This window comes from Nesoenas mayeri, assembly GCF_963082525.1.
Source record: "Nesoenas mayeri genome assembly, chromosome: 4".
NCBI lineage: Eukaryota > Metazoa > Chordata > Aves > Columbiformes > Columbidae > Nesoenas > Nesoenas mayeri.
The window spans coordinates 29,916,574-29,940,614 of record NC_137540.1 but is presented as its reverse complement, the minus strand read 5'-3'; the positions used below and the strand labels follow the sequence as shown (position 1 = coordinate 29,940,614).

At 40.0% G+C, this 24,041-nt stretch overlaps 1 protein-coding gene across 1 annotated transcript in view; it reads left to right on the top strand.

The window, feature by feature from the left end:
- CENPC (centromere protein C) overlaps nucleotides 1–24,041 on the top strand; it is a gene marked incomplete at its 5' end in the record, with an annotated part of 67,078 nt that overhangs the window by 4,317 nt on the left and 38,720 nt on the right. Inside the window, 10 exons of the mRNA XM_080343834.1 lie at nucleotides 7–45; nucleotides 1,294–1,367; nucleotides 2,256–2,321; nucleotides 3,385–3,489; nucleotides 4,295–4,393; nucleotides 7,942–8,037; nucleotides 8,322–8,476; nucleotides 9,065–9,155; nucleotides 9,734–9,852; nucleotides 22,171–22,331. Coding sequence (XP_080199960.1) covers nucleotides 7–45; nucleotides 1,294–1,367; nucleotides 2,256–2,321; nucleotides 3,385–3,489; nucleotides 4,295–4,393; nucleotides 7,942–8,037; nucleotides 8,322–8,476; nucleotides 9,065–9,155; nucleotides 9,734–9,807 — 799 coding nt within the window. The 3' untranslated portion in view covers nucleotides 9,808–9,852; nucleotides 22,171–22,331. The remainder of the gene's footprint in view (nucleotides 1–6; nucleotides 46–1,293; nucleotides 1,368–2,255; nucleotides 2,322–3,384; nucleotides 3,490–4,294; nucleotides 4,394–7,941; nucleotides 8,038–8,321; nucleotides 8,477–9,064; nucleotides 9,156–9,733; nucleotides 9,853–22,170; nucleotides 22,332–24,041) is intronic.

The window sequence follows — 24,041 nt, the reverse complement described above, 5'->3', positions numbered from 1 at the left end:
TTCTAGAGATTGCTTTGCAGATGAGGAGGCTCTGGGTCATGAAAGGTAATTTCCTGAGTTGTCTGTAAATCTTGTGTTGAGTCCCACTTCTGCCCTGTGGAGGCAGAACAGCTCTTTGGTATTAGCTGTATTCTGCTAGCAAAGAATCTTGTAGAAAAGAGGTCATGACTCATGCCTGAGGTGTTCAAAATACCATGCTAATGCAAGCTAATAAACTTATAAAATTATTGTTCCCATCAGGAATAACTTTTCCTTTGAGGCTTGCTTCTGTACTATCGCATGATTTTTCTTTTTATTTTTTCTTTTTTTTTTTAACAGAAATACCAGCACTCATAGAACTCATATCAACTGTACTAATAAAGTTGCTGTAAAGTAGGGTATAGAACTGTATCTGGAATCAAAACTCTTGTCTGTGCAGGCAGAAGTGCACATACCTTTTCCTTCATGAGATGGGAACTTAATAATAAAGCAAACAGAAAAGTCAATCTGAATTTATTAGGTTCTGATATTGTAATTATACTAAAAAATTTATCGTTTTATTCTAAGTAAACCTACTCAGACTGACTTGGACAAACTGACGCTATGCAGTGTAGGTGTGCTAATCTAGCACTGAAATACATCTTTTGGAGTTCAGGTGGATCGCAGCTGAGCTTTATTGGCATGGTAAAAGCTGTGAAGCACAACCACAGATGGGGAAGGAGGCAAGGTTAGGGGTACCGATGCTGAGGCCGCAAGAAAAGGCCTAAGTGTCCTGGTTGCTGGAGAATCTCTGGTGGAGTTACATGTATGTTAATTATTGTTGTTTTATGGGGAAGACTTTGACAGCATATATATTACAAATTACATTTACAAACTGTTTTTTAAACTTACTGTCCTTTCCTTACAGTATGCAGAACATTTCTTTGAAGTGCTTTTATAATCATGGCCTATGGCAAATTGTTTGAAAGGTGTTACAGAGGAGAGGAGGAGGAGGAGGTCTGTTTCTTTTGGAAAGGAGAAAATGGAAAAAAAGTGGCAAGATTTTGAGGAAATCTCTTCAGAGAGATGATGTAAACACTAGTTTGCCTGATAATTGAACAGAGGAGCAATTGATGGATTTCAGATCTGTGATTTCTGACTAGCAGTCATTTGCTTCAGTGTCTGATTGGTACAGACGGATGATTAGAAGGAAAAAACCAAACTCGCATGATAGAAAAAAAAACCTTAAAAGTTGCTATTTGTGGTACTGCTGTAATTTAATGTATTCAAGCAGGTGTTTTTGTTGTGTGTTGTGTGGCTTTTGTTTTTTTGAAGTGGGCCTGTTCTAGAACCTGGTGACAAATTTACTTCCAGAAGTAATTCTTCTGAACAGGATAGTACGTTTTCAGGTAAGGTTTAAAGTTGGTATTTCTTGCATTTGATATATGTAAACGTCTTAAAAGCTGTAGTTGATGGTAATTTCTGTTGAATTTTGCTTGTCCAGAATAAGAAATGCAGATTGGATTGGCTGTGGTCACATTGTTGCCCAAGTATGTGATGCATTATGCCAACTTTCCATGGTGTTAGCTTTGGAAGGATAAGCGTACTACATGATTTGGCATCAAGCCTACCAGGATAAAGTTATCCTTCCAAAATACTTTGAACAAATTTTTTAGACCTAGGTTGTACCAGTTTTGTGTGTTGCCATGTAATGCACTATATTTGATTACTTCAGGCAACACTAGACCAAAATTTAGGCCTGTTAGCCTGAAAATATTTTGATTTTCTCATACTTCTTTTCCTACACAAGTTGTATGTACTGTTGTGATAAATATGAGCTCTGGGGATAGAAAGTCTTTTTGTTAGTATTTCAGAGCCAGTTGTACAAGTTATTAGTTCATGCAGCGCTTTCTTTGGACACCTAGTTCTGTGTGCGTTCTGCTAATAAGTTTGTTCTAGAGTTAAGCTTGAGTGGCATAAAGCAAAATGACTTTGCACTTCAATCAATAAAATGATATGTGTAGTTATAATTTGCCAGTGTTTTTTCAGAGTTAGGGATCTGAGGAATATCTACTTGAATGCATAGTTTTAATGTAATTTTCAAGCTTACACTGTTTAAGATCAATTTACATAGAGTGTTTCATCTGCATTTGGTTTTACATATGTTTAAAGGCAAAGTGTAAGTGGGAGCACTAACACTGGGACTTCTGTTTGTATTACTTTTGCTTCTAGCAGGTATGCTGGATAAGAGTCAGGAATAATAGATTGTAATGTGTTGTTTTGAAATGTATTTTCAGAGAATTCTGAAGACTGGAATTGTCAAGTAAAACATCTGTTGTCAGACATCATAAGGCATAAAATAGGTATGGTTTTTGGTAGCTCCTTTTCAGGGTATTATGTGACCTTGCTCTAATTTTTAAGTCACTTTTTATAACTTCTGGTGTTTTTTTGTTTATTATATTCAATTATTGTCTTTTTAACTGTCACTTTTCCATTTTTCATTTAATACTGAGTCAAGGCAGTGCTCTGAGAGTTCAGTGGGAACAGTAAGAGTTTGAATCAGTTTCACACAGTGTAACTGAGGATGCAAATAACCTGCCTTCTTTGTTCATCCGAGTCCAGACAGGCTGGAATGATGGCCATGCCAGTGGATTGTAACCCCACACTAATCTGTTTTAATTGTTTTGTTCACTTCATTATTATTTTACGAACAATACTACAGTTATCTACCATCAAAAATTATTTCAGCAAGTTTGGTTGTGGTCTTCATTTGTTTTGTTTTTCATTTAAATATTCTTGACTAATTTGCTCTCATCTCTCTTAAGGGGCTTTTGTTCTTTCTTACACTAAAATATAGGATCTTACTGTATTCATATACAGCAGTTCAGAAAAACTGAAAGTACCTTCAGACTTCTCTATTATATAGTATCTGAGAAGTCAGCACTTTTGCTGACAGAAACCCTACCATCTGTTTTTCTGGGCTTTGGAGGTGGGACGTAAGAATCTGGAAGAGGAGGGTCTTTGTTATTCTCATATTGCCTGTTCACTCTGGCTAATGAAATCCCTCAGGTTTAAGCAGGCGTCTTTGTCGAGAGCTTTGTCTTCACAGTGGTAGCCTGTTTTCTGCTCCTTGTGCTTGATCCCCTAATGTCTGTATCTCAGTGTTCCATTAAGATATATAGAATGAAATGTAATGTAAAGTCAGCATGGTGACTGTTTAAGAAAAAGCAGAGTGAAATACTCATGTATGCAAAAGATGCCTTTTGGCAAGACTTGATTCCCTTTTCCTGTCATGATAGCAATGGGTTATAAATATCAGCTGGGAAACGCTGACAGCCTGATCTAGAACATCAAGAAAATTTAAAGTATTGCACTTTTGAATTTTCTTTTCATACTTAATATGAATGATTTCATCATTTAAATTAGTACTGCCTTCCAACACGCCTAATGTTCGTCGGACAAAAAGGATACGAATGAGACCTCTGGAATATTGGCGAGGCGAGCGTGTAAACTATACGATGAGACCTTCAGGTATTGGTTCCAAAATACCCTGTTTGCCTTCTCTTGATAGGGAACTAAAGGGGAATCTGTGGGTTAATGTCATGCCATGAGAGCTTTGAGATGGTTACTGTTTGGTCCTTTTTTAAAAGAGTAGGTCATCTTTCCCTGTAACCTTTTTCCTTTCTTGCTGTTCCTCTTTCAGATAGAAATAGCATCAGCAGAGCATGTGAAGTTCCATTGCCTTAGCTGTTTAGGGAAGAACAAAACAGTTTCTCTGTACTACTTGGTTTATTACATGCAACAGTTCTATCCAATACCAGGAAAAAGAGACAACTTACTGGATCATTCATTGGGTTGTTTCTGTGGGGATTACTCTCCAGAGCTGTTATAATTTATCCCATGTCAGTGTTAAATGCCAAAGTGATAGAATACATTTTATTCTCAGGGATTTTTTTTTTTCTGGCAGTTCAGCCTACTTTGGTCCTTTCCTAATTCAAGAGTGCTTGAAAACAGTATTTCTTTGTGTCCCTACAATTTGTCTCAAAACTTGACCCTCATGTCATGGTTTTCTAAAATGTTCTTTGACTGAAATACAATCAGATTATTTTCTAAAGCTGTGGGTTATACTGCACTCTGAAAAACTTGATGTTGAAAAGTTGTGTGGGTTTTTTTTGTTTGTTTTTTTTTTTTTCCCCTGGCTCTAAAGCTATCTGAAAAGTTCAGCATCAAGGAAATGAATTATCAACTGAAATGCTTCTAGGTTGTGCAAATCTGCCTTCTAAAATAATTATTATGACTTAGTGAACTTTGTCTCTTTGATTAACTTTTGTTTCAGGAGAGCTTGTGATTAGTGGAATAGTGTGTCCAGAAACAGAACCTCCCAGGAAGATTAAACAGAGGAAGCGTGGTCTTAGACAGAAGAGAGATGAAACAAGTATGAGCACAGACTTTATTTTTCTTTTGATACTTAAAAAAAAATAATCCTGTGATCAAACACTCTGCTGTTAAGATTTTTCTTGTGTAACCACTGAATTCTTTCTCTGGGTGAAAATAATGTTGTAAAGCAATATGTCAACATGATCTGATGTGGAAAAAACTATTTTTACTATATCTAAAGCAATGCTATATGGCCTTGCAAAAGCTTAACTTTGCAGTGTTGGAAAGGAGAAGTTAAAAGATGTATCCACAAGTGTTGTAGTACCTTTTAAAGCAGGGGCTGAAGAAAATAAGCTGTACTTCTGTCCTTGATCAGCTCATTGACAAGTGATGCAAATATGTTTAGTTTCCTAATGCACAGTTAAGGTTAAATACTTTTAGTCACTTTACTGCTACTTAAAATATCACACCTGAAAAGGCAGCATATGCTGTCAATAGGGTTATAAACTGTTGTAGAATAAATACAAAAAACATACAGGGTAGTTGATGAGAGTGCTTGAAGAACAGTGCACAAAATGGGTGAAAGTGGACAGTACCTCTATGTTTAAACACCAAGGAACAGGCAGCTTTGCCAGAGTCTCTATGGCCAGTAGATAATCAACATGTAGGTCATAGTTCTCGGAAGGGACATGTGCTCAAAATATTTATTTTTTTTTTTCTCTTCTGTGTTCCCTGTACAAGATGTTTTTGTGCTGAAGGATCTTTCTTTCTGGGGACTCTCTAAAGCTTTTGTTTGAGACCAAAGCACTTCTATATGAAGTTACTATTAACAAATATGAAAAATGCCATACAGTCATGACACAATTCTAAAACAAATGAAGGCTGAAATAATCCTAAAGAAATAAGGGAGGAAGTGGTGAATCATAGACTCATTTTCGTTGGAAGAGACAGTCATGTTCCCAAGAACCTCATCTATGTGTCTCTTAAATACCTCCAGGGATGGTGACTCCACCACCTCCCTGTGCAGCCTGTTCCAATGTCTGACAACCCTTCCTGGAAAAAAATTTTCCTGATATCCAATCTAAGCCTCCCTTCGTACAACTTGAGGCCATTGTCTTGTCCTATCACTTCTTACTCAGGAGAAGAGACCAATACCCTCCATACTCCAACTGCCTTTCAAGTAGTTGTAGAGAGTGAGAACATCTCCCCTTAGCCTCCTTTTCTCCAGGCGGAATCTTCTCAGCTGCTCCCCATCAGACTTGTACTCTAGACTCCTCACCAGCTCTAGACCCCCTTGCTCTAGCATCTCAAGGTCTTCCTTGTAGTTAGGAGCCGAAAGCTGTACCTAGGATTTGAGGTCTGGCATCACCAGTACCCAGTACAGGGGACACACAGGCTGGCCACACTACTCTTGATACAAACCAGGACATTGTTGGCATTTTTGCTCACCTAGGCACATGCTGGCTCATGTTCAGCTGATGTTGACCAACATCCCCAGGTCCTTTTCTGCTGGGCAGCTTTCCAGCCACTCTTGCCCAAGCCTGTAGGCTTGCATGGAGTTGTTGTGACCCAAGGACGGGACATGACACAGCACTTGGCCTTATTAAACCTCATACAATTAGCCTCAGCCTATCCATCCAGCTAGTTCAAATCCCACTGTAGAGCTTTCCTACTGTGCAGTAGATCAACACTCCCACCCAACTTGGTGTCATCTGCAGACTTACTGAGGGTACAGAACTGGACCCAATACTGAGCCCTGAGGAGCATCACTTGTGACTGGCTGTCAACTGGATTTGATTCTGTTCATCACAACTCTTTGGGCCTGACCATCCAGCCAGTTCTTTACCTAGCAAAGAATACACCCATCCGAGCCGTCTTGGCACAAATTTATGATGTTGTAGTGTGTTGCATGTAAATTTGAGTTCTTACCTCAAAAAGAAAGTAGTAGGACTAGAGGAGGTTCAGAGAACCTCAGCTTGTCAACAATGTGGAAGGACTTGCAACTGCATGGTGAAGAGAGTACTGCAGGGGTGTGAACAAGACCTACAATATGGCATGGGGAAGGGAAGTAGAAATTGATGTGGTTTGTTTTGTTGGGTTGGTTGTTTTCTTTTTAAACACAAGAACTAGAAGGTATGGAAGGAGGTGGGAGCTGGGTTTTTCAGCCAAAATAAGGTGCTGCTTCTCCCTAAGTGCTCCTTGCCCCAGAATGCTGTGGATAAATGTATTTCTGTAGATTCAAGGCAAGCCCTAGGTAAATTCACAGAAGACTTAACTGTTAATAGCACTTAAACAAAGCATATTCATATAAATATACATTTTATAAATGTAAGTAAACATATTCATATTCATTTATTTCATATATGAATATATTTTACATAGGAGGTTCCACTTAAATATGAGAAGAGACTTCTTCACAGTGAGAGTAACAGAGCACTGGAACAGGCTGCCCAGGGAGGTTGTGGAGTCTCCTTCTCTGGACGCATTCAAAACCTGCCTGGACACATTCCTGTGTAACCTCATCTAGGAGATCTTTCAAGGTCCCTTCCAACCCCCAAGATTCTGTTATATATTCATATAAAGCATATTCAGTGAGATTCATCAGACTGTGCTGTGAGGTGAAGGGCGCTACCAACTTGTACACTAATGCATGCAGCATGAGGAAAAAGCAAGATGAACTAGAAGCCTTGTCCCAGTCCCAGAGATAAAATTGACACTAGTGGAACCTGGTGGGATGAGTCCTGCGACTGATGTTGCATGAGAGATGGTTACAGGGTATTCAGAAGGGATGGACAGGGCAGGAGAGGCAGGGGGGTGGCATTGTGTAAAGCGGAGGGGCTGGATTACATGGAGCTGGCAGTTGGTGATGGCCAAGTTGAGAGTCTCTGAGTCAGGATTAAGGGACAGACAAATAAAGTGTATGTCATCATGGGAGTCTACTATAGGCCTCCCAGCCAGGATGACAACGCTTAGTTATTCTTTAAGGAACTAAGTGAAGTCTCCAAGTCATCTGCCCTTGTCCTTATGGGGGACTTCAGCTTGCCGGATGTCAACTGATAATATCACACAGCTGGCACCAACAGGTCCAGAAGATTCCCAAAGCATCTGGACGATAACTTCTTGGTATAAGTACTAAGGGAACTGACCAGGAAAGGTGCCTTCCTAGATTTGATACTAACAGTGAGGGTCTCATGGGAGAAGGGGTGACTGGTGGCTGCCTTGGCCACTGCAACCATGGAGCAGTCAGGTTCAAAATCTATGCTAATGGAAGGAAAACTACCAGTAAGACCTCAATTCTGCATATGTGGAAAGCAGATTTCAGGTTGCTCAGAGAACAACTTAGTAAGCTCCCCCTGGGGAAGTAGCTTATGAAGGTGCTGGAGTCCATCAGTGTTGGTTGCTTTTTAAGTACCACCTCCTAAAAGCACAGGACAAGGCAATTCCAAAATACCCAGATGATTTAAAAGCCAGCTTGCTTGAGCAGGGATCATCTTCTTGAAATATGGCAAAAAAATAAATTATATGGTCATGTAGAGTGATTTTTCTAGGCTTTTTTTTTTTTAATTTTTTTTTTTTTTTTTTTTTTTTTTTTTTGTGTCTCATCAGGAAGTGAGCTACCTGCAAATTTGGATCACAGTCTAGCTGATACTTCTAAGCCAACTCTTGTACTGGACCCCGTAACAAATAAGGAGGTACTTCTGGGTGAGTTTAAGGGGGTGTGACCAAGGACCTTCCTGAATTCTGTAGTAAGTGTTTAGATGGATAATTCTACATTGGGCATAAAAAGATGAGCTGTTGAAATTGTTAGTGCTCTTCTGGAGAAAAGACACGAGTGTCCTGATTTTTCAGCTAAATATTGAGTCTAGCTCTTGAGGGTGTTGCACTGAAACAAGCTGTAATGCCTAGGATTTGATAAGCAGTTACTGAGCAAGTGACAGGACTAAATATGTCAGTGTTAATGTTAATCTCCTGGACTTTTTTTGTAGAATGTGTTACCACTGAAAACAGTCACTCATGCTTCTTTGAAGATGAATCGGTGGAAGTATATAAAAACTTGAATACATCTGCATTTGCCACTGGTACATTGATTTTGAAACCATTTAAAGAAAAGGGACACCAGTATGTCTACATGGATACAGTAGTAAGTATCCTTTTTTTCTTATTTTGGTGTAATGCACTATTTGTAAACAGAAAATCTCAGAATGGTTAGAAATAGTAAATAAAGTTGTCAATTTTTTTCAGCTGTTTGATTGGTTTTATGTCTTTTGTGTGTGTGTGGGTTTTTTGTTTGCTTGTGGTTTGGGTTTTGTTTGTTCTGGGTGTGTTTTTTGTTGTTGTTTGTGTTTTTTCCCTTATAATGGAAATAAATACGGAAAACATGAGTGAATCATTTCAACTGTAACATAAATTATGACCAAAGAAATTTGCTAGAGGTATTTTGCCTACACATTACCTTGCTTTGCTTCTTGTGATGTCTGTATGTCCATGTACACTTACTGTCTGGATCTTGTAGGCAAGATAAACAAAATTGCCCCCCAGGCTTCTTTTAAGTTTTGCGCCCTACTTATCAGCAGGGTGAGGAAAATGGGTTGCAACTCTGCTAGCTTACTTGTTTTTGATCCTTGTTACAATGTGCGTGCAAAATAGAGAGTATGTTTTCTTGGATAACTTTCTTAAATGTTTGCACAGGAAACATTGCTAATCTTAGAACCCTTTGGCTTTTGTTAAGGCTTTCCATGTTATCCACGGCCGAGTTATTGTTACCTTACATAAGTCATCCTATTATCTGACCGCAGGGGACGACTTCTATGTTCCAGCAGGTAAGCATATGTGTTTAAAACCAATTTGCTGGAGATGAATGGCCCATCTTAGTATGCCTGGATCAGCAATGCAATGGTTGTGGTGGGTGATCTTTTCAACAAGTGTGGCTGTGTATGAGTGTTAGGATGTTGCTCCTTCTCAACATTCAGTGCCTTTTAGATGTTCCTATATTTGAGATCACACTAATATTGCAAATCCCATGTGAAAATGTGCAGGTAAGATTCCATGTGCAGTTTTTATTGAGATTTTCTACAGGAATAAATTAAAGTAAATTCAGAGGCCTTAAAGTTTTCTTGTGGGTTTTGAGAGCTGAGAGCTGAAGTCCGTTACATTATTTTCAGTAAAAATCTTCTCAGCAAATATGCACTTTAGTCTTACCACAGGTTTAAATAAATGATGCTAGTTGTATTCTTTATCGCTTTGAAATGCAGTTTTGTGCCTCTTGAGAGTAGCATCCCAGATTAGCGGCTAAGACTCCTTTTGTTAGAATATATGAAATAAAAATGCACTTGGCTGAAGACAGGACAGGACTTCAAAAAATACTTTGAAATAAAACTTTCTCTGTTTTTGTTTGTAGGAAATGAATATAACATACGTAATCTTCTGAATGAAGAAAGTGTTCTTTTCTTCACGCAACTCAAAGACAGGTGAAGAACTTTCTGCAGAGAAGTTTGCTGAAACAATTTTCAAGCATTTGTATGTTTTGAAATTCTTTTTACGTACAAAAAGTGTTTGAGTGTGCCCAGCTAAAATCAACGCAAGAAGAGTTAAGAACAAACCAAAACAAAATACTCAGTAGTTTACTGACAAATGGAAATGACATACTAAAAAACCTCCTCACTCTGCATCATTTCTTGTTCTTATGTAATCATAGAAAGATGTATATGTGGGTAAAACACATTGTTGTTCTATATTGTATTTAAATGCCTAATCTCCCAAAGATGCTTAGCACTTGAAAAAAAAATTGACATCTTTAGGAACATCTGATAGATTTAAGGTCTGCTTGGTACAAACCTCTTGGCATAATCTCTACTTCAATGTAGGACTGTGCTGTTTGCATTCCAGTGATGGTAGTCTAGGGCTGCTGGAATGCTTGTGTGCCAGAGTCCAGCCTTCTTCTCAGATATTAATGACAGACATTTCTTCCTTGTCTAGCACATGTATGATTAGCGCCTCAAATTTGTGTTGTAAAAGGGGAGCTCTTAAGTAGGAGCTGATCATTTGTATCTTCTATATGGAAGCTGTGAGTTGATTAGCTCTGAACATTGTGGATTGCTTTATTTTGTGTAACAGCGATAGGTTATTGCCAAACATAATACTTTAACATGTCCTGCTTCATTTGCTCTGCTCCTGAATATTAATGAGGGCCTTTGGGAAAATTGTAATTCTGCTGTGTGTACTCCAAGAAGCCAAGTCTAGACAGCAGATGGTATACATAGTGTTTGCTTCCCAAACTCTTCAAGGTTCCTTCTGGCTGAAGATAAGGATAAACAGCAGCTATTCTGGTAGGGTGTGTTATCTCCAGGATCACTGCTATTCTAGAAGAAAAGGAGATGGTGAAAATTGAATTGGAACTGTTTAAGGACCAAATACGTGAGAACTGAGTATTGACCTTGTAAACAGTCTTGGCCATGATCTTCATGCTAAATCTAGAGTATTTGTTAGAGCAGGAAAAATTAATTTGCTTTAGTGCTTCCCTGAAGAAGCTTTCATCTCCACCTGGCTTCGTGTCTGTGAAAGCACTTGGACACCAGGATCTCTCAGTCTCTTTAGACTGGGGAAGTTGAGATAATACCTTCAGATTTTATCATTTGTATTCAAACAGTGGGTCCTCTGATTAGTATATATACAGGCTGACAGTGGAAATACTTAGTAGAAATTATGTGGCATCTGTGCATTCATTATTTGGTCAGGCTCAACTCTGAGAAGATGAAACAGAGGAACATGCCATTTGCCATTTAGTTCTTCCTGTCTTCTTGATATAAACTGTTTGCTGTTGAAGTTCAGACTCCATGGAAGGACCTTTTTTTTTTTTGTCTTCCCAGCTTCAAATTTTGTAAGCAGTTTAGGAGTTAAAAACAAAAGGCAACAAAACCCCCCCCATTCAGTTACAACTGATAGTTTGATGTTGGCTGCTTCTCTAAATTCTGAGCTTCTATTGGCCTCTTCAAGGTCAGTGAGATTCAAATATTGTCCCTTCTTTCTTGGAGCCATACCAGCTACCAGATGGGCACACATGCTGTCTCCACTGCTTGAGGCGATCCCGCCCAGCAGAACATTTAGTTTGTAAGTCTTTCAGCTCCTCAGGCCTGCAGAGGTCTGGCAGTTTGCCACTTGGAAAACAGTACAGGGCTAGCATTAGACCAAAGGTAGTCTCCTCCTTACCCAAGCATGTCTCCCAGTGGTCAGGGCACAGATGTGGTGGTCTCTGAGCCCAACAGCTCAATGATTCCAGCCGAAAGTCAGAACAAGACCACTTTTTAGTTGTCTTAAAGGCCTGGTAGTTCATAAGGATGATACCCTGCAGGTTTTCTTCTGCATTACCTCTCCACCCAGGTTGGGTAGCAAAAGGATGTTGTGTGAAGGGGTCAGTGAACACGTATGGACTGTGGAACTCATGGCCCTAAGGGAAAATGTGAATGTAAGCTGTTAGGGAGCTGAAGGCAGCCTGCCGCTTTCCAGCAATGTGCTCCAGTTGATGGGTTCAGATGAGAGGTGATCCATGGCTGTTTTTGTATCAGGCTCCAGTGTGCTGCCCAACTCTACCACAACTTGGTAGTGAGGTTGCAAGGAGATATTCTTTGAGTCATGAGTTGATGAGAAATCTGTCCTTCAGGCTGTTTTCTTCAGCAGAAGTAATATGTATGCAGACCTTTTCATGACATGGGTGAGAAAGTGGCAGATGTTCAAGTGCAGGTTGAGGTTGGCATGCTATGAATGCCTGCTTGTGTTTTCTAATGCTGTGGCTGAGATTGTCAGCAAAATAGGGTAGGTTTGGTTAAGTGTGTCACTTTTTAGGCTGGATGTTTTTTTTTTTACTTCCTAGCCAGTCAGGTTCTTGTAAGAAATGTCCTGTATAGTTTGCAGAGAGTATTTTGTAGTTGAACTGTTGAACTATGTCTCAAATGTTTTTTTTGTTTGGTGTTTTTTTTTTTTTTTTGTTTGTTTGTTTTTAAAATTATTTTTTATGTTTTTTTAGCAGCAAAATCAAGTGTGCCAAGCATGGTGGTGTATCTAGGATGGTGGTTTAGTTTGGAAACAATTCCACGATTTGCCACGAGATGGGGCTTCAAGTCCAGCTGTTTGTCCTTGGCTGGCATCTCTTGTCAGTAGGGTTTGGTTTTTTAAAAGAAGGAGGAGGAAGACTCTGTTACAAATGGAGATTAAATTCTGTTGCAAGGAGAAGCTGTAAATCAGCTTCCATGAACATCAGGTCTTGGCACTAAACCTTGCTAAGTTCATTCTCTCAACATATATGTTGTACTAGTTGCAGACACTCACTCAAAGTTGTTTTTTAAAACACTAGTGCACAGCAGGAGTCGAGCTACATTGTTCACCATTTGTCTGGATTGCTTTTTATTTTAATTTATTTTTAACTCTGTGAAAAGCTCATTTCCTTGTGATTAGCCTAAATATACTGTGAGGAGGTGCAGGAGAGTGTACTCTTTGTTCCAGGATTCCTATGGGTGCTGATTTGTGCAGTATGGCAGATAAGAATTGGTTGTTAGAAGAAGCAGCTGATGTTCCACCTCTGCCTGCTCTTGCTTTGGCATTGCTCCCATTTTTTGTTATATCAGGCTACCAGTAGTTGTGGGTAGCTTTTGGTGATATTAATTTTTTCCTTTACCAAATGGGTTATTGTGAAGGAAGAAAAAAGCCTTCTCTGAAATCTTAACAAGTTAGCATTCTTCTTCCTGCCTATGTGTTTCTTCTTATCAGCATATTTTCTGTTCTGTTGAGTGATCTAACTTCAACTGACTACTGTCATGGTTTCAAATAGGTACATGTTAAAAACATTTAGACTGTGCTCAGATGGCAGAACTTTTTACTTCCACTGGAATACAGAACATCACTTCTACTGGTAGTAGAGATCTGAGCCAGGTTTGTACTAGGCCAGGCCAAAGTAGGTTAGCCAGTGTTATCTGCTGTGGGGTGAAGCCTGGATTGTCATTGTGAGACGTGCCTTTTCTGTTGCCTGTGTGGTGCATGTAATGTTCCTGGAGGATATAATGTGTTTAGTGTAATAATTCATTGCTGTCTGTCAAGGGTAATTGAGAGGACTGGAAACAAAAGCAGAGTCAACTATTTCATCAGTTTCATCTAATCAGGTAGATGTCTTCTATGTTAGGTATTGTTGTAACAACCAGAGGTGTGTTTGAAGGAGCTTAACTGACAATGTCCCACCACAATAGAGAGTCAGGTTTTGGAAGGCTCCTTTTGAGAAAATGACTTTAAAAAAATATTACTGGTTATGAGGTTCTTTTTACAAAAATCTGACTTTCTGTAGCTTTTTTTTGTTTAGAAAGCCTCTCCTGTTAATAAACAAGCTTTTTGCAGTAAATGGTTGCAAAACTGTCTGTTATGTATGCACATACATATTTCTACAATGTTGTAAACATAAAATAGGAGAATATGAGCTGAGTAATTACTGAAAAATAAACAGCACCGATTAAACAAACTATTAGGGCACATATACAGTTCCTTCTATTTTTCAGGCACCCAGCTGAATTTGTTATCTGCAGATGATCTTAAATTAACATGTGGGGAATGCAATAAACCTAAAGAGCTATTTCCTCATTTCGTAACAGCTGAAAAGGTATTTCAGCATGAAGGCATATTTGTTATATTTCTACTGATATATGTACTCTGTTGCGTGATGTCTTCCATAATACAAGATTTACTTTTAAGTGGTGATTGATTACAGATAATACATCTAACTGAAGTGCCTCTTTCATGGTATTGGCAGCTGTTGTAACTGTGTTAAATAAATGTTCTTGACCCTAGGTTTCCCGTAGCATAGTCTGTGCTTTAAAAAGTAATCGAATCAAAAGACAAAATAAAAGTACAGTAAAGAAAATGTTCACACTGGATGCCTCTCAAGGGGAGGGTCAAAAACAACCTCAGGCTTTTAAACTCTCACAATCTGTGCGCCCACTCTTCATGTGTCCTTCACACGCTATCCATGCACCTTTTGGTCCAGTGGTAATTCTGGGTCTGGGGGCTTCTTTTTTTTTTATTGGATTTTCTTTCTCTGTCCTTCAAGTGGCTTCTTTACAGTTCTTATCTTTGCAGCCTCTACTGACAGTGTTTCCTCTATATCTCCTGGTAGTGGTCTTCAAGGCCCCTGTCACCAAGCAACCAGGTCATGAAAGGTTCATGATATGTGGCCTGGAATTCCAGTGAGCCTGGCCACTCATGCTCAGTTTGGCTACTCATGTTAAAATAGGTTATTCAAACCAAATAATACAGCTAATAGAATACAATTTAAAAGTTATTTTGATTAATCTTCCTCTGCAACAACTTAATATCTTAGTCTTTGCAAGCTGGCACTTTTCCTCTTCAGACTCTGCTGTCGCTTCATGGATATTTGCAAACGTACTCAGAGATCTCGAAGCCGAACGTTTCTCTGGTTGCATGGAAAACCATTTAGGATTTGACAAACAAAATGGTTCTTATGATCCAGTTTGAAGATGAAAACAATAGTTGATGGTCAGTCAAAACAGTTGGCTACTGATTATTAGGGACTGAATCTGTTAAAAGGAGTGCCTGCAGTGCTGCTCTGTGTCCTTAATCCCACCCAGAAAGCTCCTGTTCTGGTTTGCTTCCTTGAAACTGCTGTGCCCAAGTAAAGGCACACACAAAAGGTTGTAAAATGACATTTGCTTTGTGCTTCTGCAGTCTTTTTTTGCTTGGAGCACAAGAGGGGCAACAGATGAAACAAGGAGCTGAAAGAAGCAAAATTTACTTTCTCAGTCTGACTATTCAGTTGAGATGCAAATCTAAAAGTGTTCACAGAAAAACATCTTAATGTTCCGAGCAAGATTTTTATTTCTTTTTGCAGCTTGACAGGTAAGGACTTTTCAAGTTGAAAACTGAAGAATTGCATGGCTCTTAACAGCTATTTAAAAAGTTTATTAAATGGACAAAATAGCTTTTAATACACAATATTTTATTTAGCTGCTTATATCTTGTTGTAATCATGGTGTTTGAAGTTGCTTTTTCTTGTGTTTTCAGTATCAATAACTCAAAATGAGAATTGATGGGGATGGCAGATGTATGGTAATGCCATGTGGGTGTCTTCTGCAATCAATGTGTGGTAAAGAGGGAGAGGAAAATAATAGGAGAGGTGTAAACATAATGAAGAGCTATAGTACTTGTAAAGTAGCATCCCAAGGTGTTGCAGACAAGCTTGTCTAGGTTGTGCAAAGGGTTTTTGATCAAATTCAGTAACTTTCAGTAGAGCAGAATGTGACCTACCCAATTGGTAAGGGAAACCTTACCAGTGTTGGTGCAGTGAAAACGCAGCTGTCTGTGCTGGGAGCCACCACTCTTGGTTTGACATTCTAGTAGTCCTGTGATCATGTGTGTTTCAGCGCATAAAGTCATCTTGCCTAAAACTGCAGGATTCAACTAATGAACATGATGTCTAATCTGCTGAACAAGAGGCATGAAATGACTGAATTTTATGGTTTCTTTATGTCATCATCACTTTTGTGTACATAGGGGCCAATTACAAGAAATGAAAGTTAATTATGATCAAGTGTTTTTCAAACACAATCTGAACTTGAAATTTGATTGATGACAAAGAGGGGCTCCCCTAGGATGCAGTCACCTGTACACTGAAGAAGCTAAGTGCTTCTAGATTTCAGTCAGTGCCAAGTCAGCTCTGAAGCTAATTGATCAAAACAAATTTACGGTTAAGCCCAGGAAGGACAACTAATTAAGTTGCTAGTTAAGAAAAAGTGCCGAAGGGAGGGATCAACCTTAAGGAGAAAGTATGAGACTCCTAGTATTGGCCTGTGAAGGACAATTAAGTGATAATTACAGAGGCCTTTTTGCATCCAGCAAATGCTCTCTGACTTTTATTATGGCTGATTTTCATCATATCAGTAGAAACAGACATTTGCTTATTGAGCAACTTGGCTTTACTGTGCACTCTTCAGGTAATTCGTAGGTAAGGCACAGAGGTCGCTGCAGGAATAAATTAGAACACAGTCACCAGACTTGAACAGTATTTTAGCTGGCAAAAAAGCCTCCCTGTATCTTTAAAGACAAAGTAACTCTAGTTATCTGCTTTATTTGCCTCTTCATTTTGTGGCATACTGAGTCCATCTTAGTATCCTGTTTAGTGTTTCCAACAAATTTCATTGAGTGAATTATCTCATCACAATTTAGCATGGCTTCATTTTGGTTGGTTGCTAACCCCACTTAAGTTCACAGAAATCATTACCTTGTCATGGAAATGGCTTCTCTTGCTTACATACTGCACCCATGCTGCATGACAAACTCATGTTAGAAACATCAAGAAGATGGGGAAAAGGGGGAAACTCCAGTAGTAATATTGTTTTCACAGAAAATAATGTAGCTCTTCTTCTGAAGGGCTTTTTAAGCTTGCATTTGTTTCACTGCAAAGCTTGTCTCTGGTGAGATGCTGAGGGTTGCATGCCCCAATCCTTCTCCATCCCTCGTTACTTGTTTCCCTGGAGCTGTGTTGGGGATGAAGCACAAAACCTGTCTTAACTGGACACATGTTTGGGCTAAGAACTTGCTTAAATGTCCAGTGTTTTGTATTTGGTCCACTTACCTGGAACTAGAATTATTTCAGAAATTCCAAAGAAAGGGGTCTCCTCGTCTATTAAAGCACTGATCATAATTTCCTTTTCTACATGCAATTCCATATGCTGCCAGTGTGATGTGCTGTGTCCTGCTATGCAGGTTGGCAATCGTCTCCATGAAGTATCTATCAAAGGTGGCTTTTGTGTCTGTTCTTCCCCCGTTGGAGTGGGCTGCAGGAGGATGCATTCATCTGCTGCTGTTTCAGGTCTTCAGCTGCTGTGTCAGGTTTCAGTCTGCTCCTTAATTTTTTGTCTTGCTGCCTAAGCTAATTCCTTGCCTTTTTTTGAATGCATTGCCTATGCCAAAGGTTTCTTTTTTGTCTTTGTGCCACTTTTGAGGATGGTATCATTCTTCTAACTCAGTTCCAGGTATTTGAATTATTTCGGAGGTGTTCTTGTGCCTGAAAGTTCCTGTGCTGCTTCTCCTTCAGGCTTTATACAAGACCTGGCAAAGCTCCAGAGCTTTCTCAGAGAAGTGATCCAAAGCTTCCGTTGGCATCCGTTCTTCGAAAGACTTTTCTGTTGTTCTAATCCCAAGACGATCGGTTTAGGATGTCACTGACAAGACATTTTTTATTGTTGTCAACTGAGATGACTTCAGGCCCACGTGTTTGCCCTTGAGCCTTGTCCATCTGTTGCGGCTGCCTCAGCAGTGCCAAAATAATCCATCCCAGCCCCATTCCACCTGGCCAGACTTATTTCAGAGCATTGTGCTTTTTGCTCCTCTTGTACCACTAACTCAGTGTGCTGATGACTTCTTTAGCCTTGGCACAGTGCTGCTATGGCTCTACTGTCATTTAGGCACTGTGCCATACTCTGCTTTTGTTTGGGTGGGCTAGTCCAGATGTTCACCTGCTCTTCCATCTTCATTCCTCTTGCCAGTGGAAATGCCATTTGGCACCAGCTGGTTTTGGTGCAGAGTTCTGGTGTGACAGTGCATGTCATCTGCACATTTGCTCTCTCACAGCCTGTTGCTGTCTGACATTTCTGGACTGAGTAAGCTGGAAAATCTGGAGGCAGGCCATTCAGGATCACCTTCATACGACGCTCATTTGATGTGTCCTTCCATGTGGTACAGGTGTGTCCACGCATTTCAGAACTTTTCATCTCTGTTTTACCCTGCTTACTGCCTGTGCGTGAGAATGTTTATTTGCAAAGTACATGAGAGTGTTTGTGTCTGCACTTGGCATCCTCATTCTTATCCCTGGGGTTGCTGTGGAGAGGTGAAGAGGTACAGAAGACATAAACTGCTCTTCTGTTCATTGAGTTCACGCTTGTGTTGGGAGGACTATTATGCCGAGCAGAGGGCCTTTTCTGTGTCACACAGCAGACCAGGAATTGGCCACCCAGAAGAGCTTGTGAGCTGTGCCAGAGTGCTTGGCCCCAGCTGAAGAGCCCGTGGTTTCCCCTTCTCTGTAGGCAAAAGGTGAAATGTGCTATGCCAAATTGTGTTTGAACTCTCAGCTTTAAATTTCTCCTTTTGGTCTTGGCTCTGAGGTGTCCCGCTAAGGAAGACACATAGCTGGGTTTGATGACAAGTCCAATGATTTGTTTTGGGGAATTAGCTATCAATTTTCTGCCTATATACCCCCAAACATTTGAATATATTTTGTTAGTAGGCCATTATTTTCTCATGCAAGTGTTAACAGCAGTCTCCACTCTGTATGCGGGCTTTCAAGCAGCTTTAAAATTTGGCGCCTTGTGCAGCTGGGGCTATTAGAGTGGCTGTTTTTTCCATGTAACTACATCTGAAGCAATTGTCCTCAGCTGTCACTTGATGGTGAGTTGCAGCAGACATTCTTCTCTTAGTTGCCAACAGTTTTAATTCTTGGACTTCTCCCTGCCATCAGCAGCTTTGTGTGGCCTTTGGGACTGTAAATCATAGATTGTGGACCATTTGTCTAAACATGAGCTTAAGTGAATTAAAATACACACAGGATTTTTATAAAAATAGCATAAAACTTGCACACACCTGAACTACTGAGGCCTCTTATTCCTGTACAGAATGCAATGTTTCATGTTAGAGATGGCCTTAAAAACAAGCAGAACCAATGTCAGTGCCACAACCAGGTGTGGCTTTGACAACTCTAGACAATGTACAGAGGAACACAGAGGAACACGTTTGTTAGAGGCCACTTTTAGTTACATTAAATTAGGATATTGTGCTCTTCTGAGCATATTTGAAATGATAGTAATATTTTTATTGATTTGGCACTGGAGTATGTGAATGCTCTAATGTCCCTGCTGCTGCGTGTATGGTTTGCAGTTCCATGAGACTGTCTAGTAACTCTCTAATATTATGGCACAGATAGATAGGCTTTTTTTTTTTTTTTTTGAAACTGTGTTAATTTGAACTCATTTCTCTTCCTTTTATAATTTAGACCAAAACCAAGCAGCAAAGCAAAGGAGTTCTAAAGAACACCGTAACTACTGTCCAGCTGTAAATACACCCCAGTTCTGGGGGCACATTGTTTCTTTGACTTGAAGAGACCTTCCTGCAGTGTAAATTGTAAACACATGATTTGTTACAAATTATTTTTTCTATTATGTGAATAAATACTAATTAATGCAAATCAGTTTTGGCTTCTTTGACTTCTAAATAATTTAATAATGAATTTTCTAGTACTTTAAGCAGTTTTGAAAATGTAGGTGTTTGCATGAGTTTCTGACCTTGAAAATGTTTATAAATAATTTGAGTTATCTTGAGTGGTTTTAAAGATGTCACCAACAGTGAGATCTTCCAACTGGTCTGTTGGAGTTGTTGAAATTCCTAAAAGGAATTTGAAAGTAAAATATGCCAATACAGATTAGCTTTCAAAAGCAATGTTCTTAGTTGACAGTGGGTTTGGTTCCAGTTTGAATCCCTGTTGTTCCTGTCATAGCTGTACAGAAACTCCGTGTTGAAATGTTGCAGAGATCTTTTGGTTTTCAGGTAAGTCATTAATAGAGCTCTGTTTTACTGCAGTGTTGCAATCATTCAGTGCTCTTGAGATTTGGTATTTGATGCTGTACACTCCCCGCCATATTGTCTATGACATTTTCAGGGTGTATCCGTTTAGCTGGAAATGGCACTCCCTGAACAGGTCTCCTGTTGTCATCAGAGTGAAATAAAATGAAAGCACCTCCCATCCCTTCGGGAAAATATGGTCCATTAGTTTTTCATTTGCCAGAAGCATTCGTTTCTAATATTTTTCCCTTTATCCTCTGGGAGTATCAATCTGCATAGATCTATTAATTCCATGGCAACCAGCTCATTCTCTCAAAAATCTTTACTGTGTGTAGTAAAAGTAGGCCTCTCTAGGAATGATTTAAAATCCAAATTGGAGTCAAGTGTACAGTTCATAGTGCTGAGTGGTTGTCATCAGATGTCTTTTTGGTGGTGGGGTGTGTGCGTTTGTTTTTAAAGTATCTTTGCCTCATTTGAACTCACTAAGTGTTGTTGAGTTGTCAGGCATTTAAACTTTGGAGTCTGGATCAGGATTAAAACAATTCTGGAACCAAAATGATTTTTGAAGGTGAGAGAGTGAGTGGAAAAAAAAGTCTTGTGAACAACAGTGAACTATGCTATGAATTATAGCATATTTAAATCTTGCAGAGAAAGGAGCAAGAGGGATCTTCCAGTCCTGGAAGGGTCTGTAAGCTCTGTTTATAACGTTCATTCCCATCAACCCTGCTCAAGCCACATTTTTTTTGCATTTTGCCAGTGAGAGCCTTGTTGAAGTGCAGGCTTTAGACTGGCAGTTCTTATGGTTCTTGAAATCCCATCTCAACTCCAGTATTTGCAAATAAGTAAAGCAATAGAGGATCAGGCTCTAAAACTGGCATGTGCCCATGTGGTGTGCAGAAGGGAAAGGGGGGTGGCACTGCTTTTTCTTGGAGGGCCTGAAACCAGCGTGACAGAGTGCTGTGTGGTCAGCTGCAGAATAGGTTGCTTTGTAGGATTCATTGGGGAGAAAATGGGTCTCGAGACTCTCTTTCCTTTCCTCGAGTTTTTATACTCCATTGTGCTCATGGGCTGACACAAGGAATCTTTATTGCTTTTCTTCACTGCAGTGTTGCGGAGATGCTTTCATCCACAATGATCCATAACAGTTTCTTGTTAATTGGATCAATTCAGTGCATTGGACAGAAAGAGAGTGATAACCACGTATGTCATGTACTGTATTTTGATAAGCAGGAAGATAGTTAATACATCTTTTTTCTGTTACCTGCCTTAACCTGGAAGAATCAGAACATATGGCCTTCCTATGCCAATTAGGCTCAGCTGTAACTTCATAGAAGGACAGTTCTGGTAATATCTGCATGGTGACCCAACACTAGCCTTTAGCTCTTTGTCTTGTATCTTGCTTTTGGTTTTGTGGTTTGGTGTTGTTTTTTCTTTTGTTCCCCCTTCCTTTTTTTTTTTTTTTTGGTTGGTTTGTGTTGGTGGTTGTTATTTTGAAGTGTGGGGGGGAGGTTCAGTTCTTCTGGTGATCATAGATGTGCCATTTCAAGTCTGGCTTGTCACGGGAAGGTCTAAAAAGTTTTAGGAGTTGTAAAGAAGTGATAAATAGATGAAGTGCACAATTCATAGGGGGCACAACAGAACCTGAGGCTGAATTGCTTCAGTGGATAAAAACCAAAGTACTGGTCTTAAAAATGATCCTAATTGGCTAGCTTTCTCCCACGGCATGGTGGGAGGAGGCAGGTTGTCTGGTGGCCCAGGCCCAAGCAAAGGTGCTGGTGGTTATAGTGCAGCCCAGCTGCGCACGAGGCACATGAATTATTCCCTCAGCATGTGCTGTGAGCCACAGAATCCCTGCCTGGGGAAATGGCTGATCAGTGCAGATGGAGTTAATGAGACATTGCATTGAGTATCTTTTATTTTATGTTCTATTTCCATTTTATATATATTAGTAATAGTAGTATATTAGTGTTATTTTGTTATTTTCTTAAACTGTGTTTATACCAATCCACGAGTTTCTTCCTTCCCTTTTGATTCTCTCTCCTATTCAGGGTTGGGAGGAGTGTGGTGAGTGGCTATTGTGGTTATATTGCTGGCTCGGGTTAAACCATGACAAATGGACACAAAGGAACAACAGTCAAAATACACAGAAAATAATGATCTGTGATGTTTTGAATAAGTTTTTCCCAGGTTTGAGAGTGCCTGTCGCTCTTTTCCCTTTTCCTCTGTACCTAGGCTGCTGAGTGTCAAGCCTCTGCAGAGCCAGGAAGATCCATCCTGAGCACCAGCCAGGCTGAGTACAGTGCTGCCATCTGCCTTCCACCATCTCTGGGCTGCCATAAGGGATGCTGTTTCCCAGGGAGCAAACCTTGTTGTGCTGCCCTGGGGTCCAGAAGGTAGGTGTTGGAGGAGGGAGGAAACCAAGCTGAGCTTCCAGAGCTGTTGTAGGGATGCACGGAGCTCTGTACTCTGGGTCGAAGGAGGCCAGCATCCACCAGTGATCTGCATCCCTTCTCTGCTTGGGAGTTATCTGTTTATTTTTGGTGTGCACAATTCTGCTGGGGGCCATATTTGCTTTTTAGCTGGCTCTGGTTTTGGGAGCTCTGCTCTGTCCAACAACTCAGTTGCTCTTCTATGCTATCCAGTGTCTCTGCAATGAGAATACTGCCCTCCATTGACCTATCTTTTCAGAGGTTTGTTCCTGTGATCCTCCTCAGTGCTTTTTGTTGATTATGGTTTGTATTTTTAATTAATTGAGGAGAGTTGTCAGGTTGTTTATATCCATGGAAACTGGAGCCATGGGTTTTGAATCACTGAATTTATACTGAGGTAGAACTGCTATGGTATACCTCACGTGGCTCCTACAAAGAGGTTATTTAGAACACTGATACTATTTAAAGACAAACTGAAATACTGGTGAAGGTATGCTGAAACTGCTGCCTCAGTGCCTCTCCCCTTTTGGGGAGCAGCACATGCACACTGGGCTTTGCTTTCCCATGGGCTGTACTTGCTGGTCATTTAGAAAATTTACCCATGCAAGATGTCTGATTAATTAGCCAGTGCTAATTACTTTTTGTCAGAGAGTTGTGCTTCATTGTCCAGCTAACAGTGATCTCTGCTTTTTGACTGTGATGGAGCAGCTCCCAGGGGGCTGCAGTTTGGTTTGAGGCAGGAAATGGAGCAGCAGTTAATTTTTGGAAGATGACCCTTGCTGTTTAGAACAAGAGTGCTGGGTGCTATATGAATCTGTCCCTTAGGTAATGCCATGTACTGAGTACATTGTCCTTCTCATGTCCCCTTCAGTGCTGTGCACACGAGATCACGTACTGTACCACTGCTTGCTTTTTGCAAAAACATGCACAGCACGTGGTGTCCCAAACTTGGAAAAGAATCCCGGTGTAGAGAAATTTCCAGAGAGCACTCTGGTTTGGGATATTTGTCCCAAAAGAAGCTTCAGCACTGGATGCTGATCCTTCCCCAGGATCAGAGTCAGACCCATGACAATGTGCAAGTTGAAGATGGATGTATCTGAGGTGATGCACTCTCTGTGTGCATTTGGGGTTCAGAGGGGCGTAACAGGATGAACGCAGCTCCAAACTGCTGCTGGAAACAGAAATTTCCTTCTTGCTGCATCCACTTCCATCCTCAAGCAGGCTTGTATGGCAAATATTGGTGTATTTCCCCAAAGCATCAACCTTTTTCATCTCACAACCTTGTAGCTGTTAGCATTCAGTATGTTCTTTGGTTCTTAAACCTGGCAAAATTCATCATAATCTGCAAGAATTGTAGAGGAAAGATAGGAAAGCACTTTGTCCTGAAGAGTTTAGTTAAGGTAGTTTGGCTCAAAATAATGTGTCGTTCCTCTCAGCACATGCTGTGTGTAGGTAGTAAAAGCTAAAAATAACTTTAAAAATCTAAAATAAGAAAAAATCTTTATGTAATAAGATTAGATAAAACGGCAATACATCAGGAAGAAAAAACCCACAGCTGTGAAACAAACAGTAAGTGGTTTAGGAGGAGGGTTTGAGCTTAGGTGATACATGTGGTCCTGCTCAAAGAGATGTTGCCTGAGGACTGGGGCTTTTACAGAAGTCTCTGGTCACCAG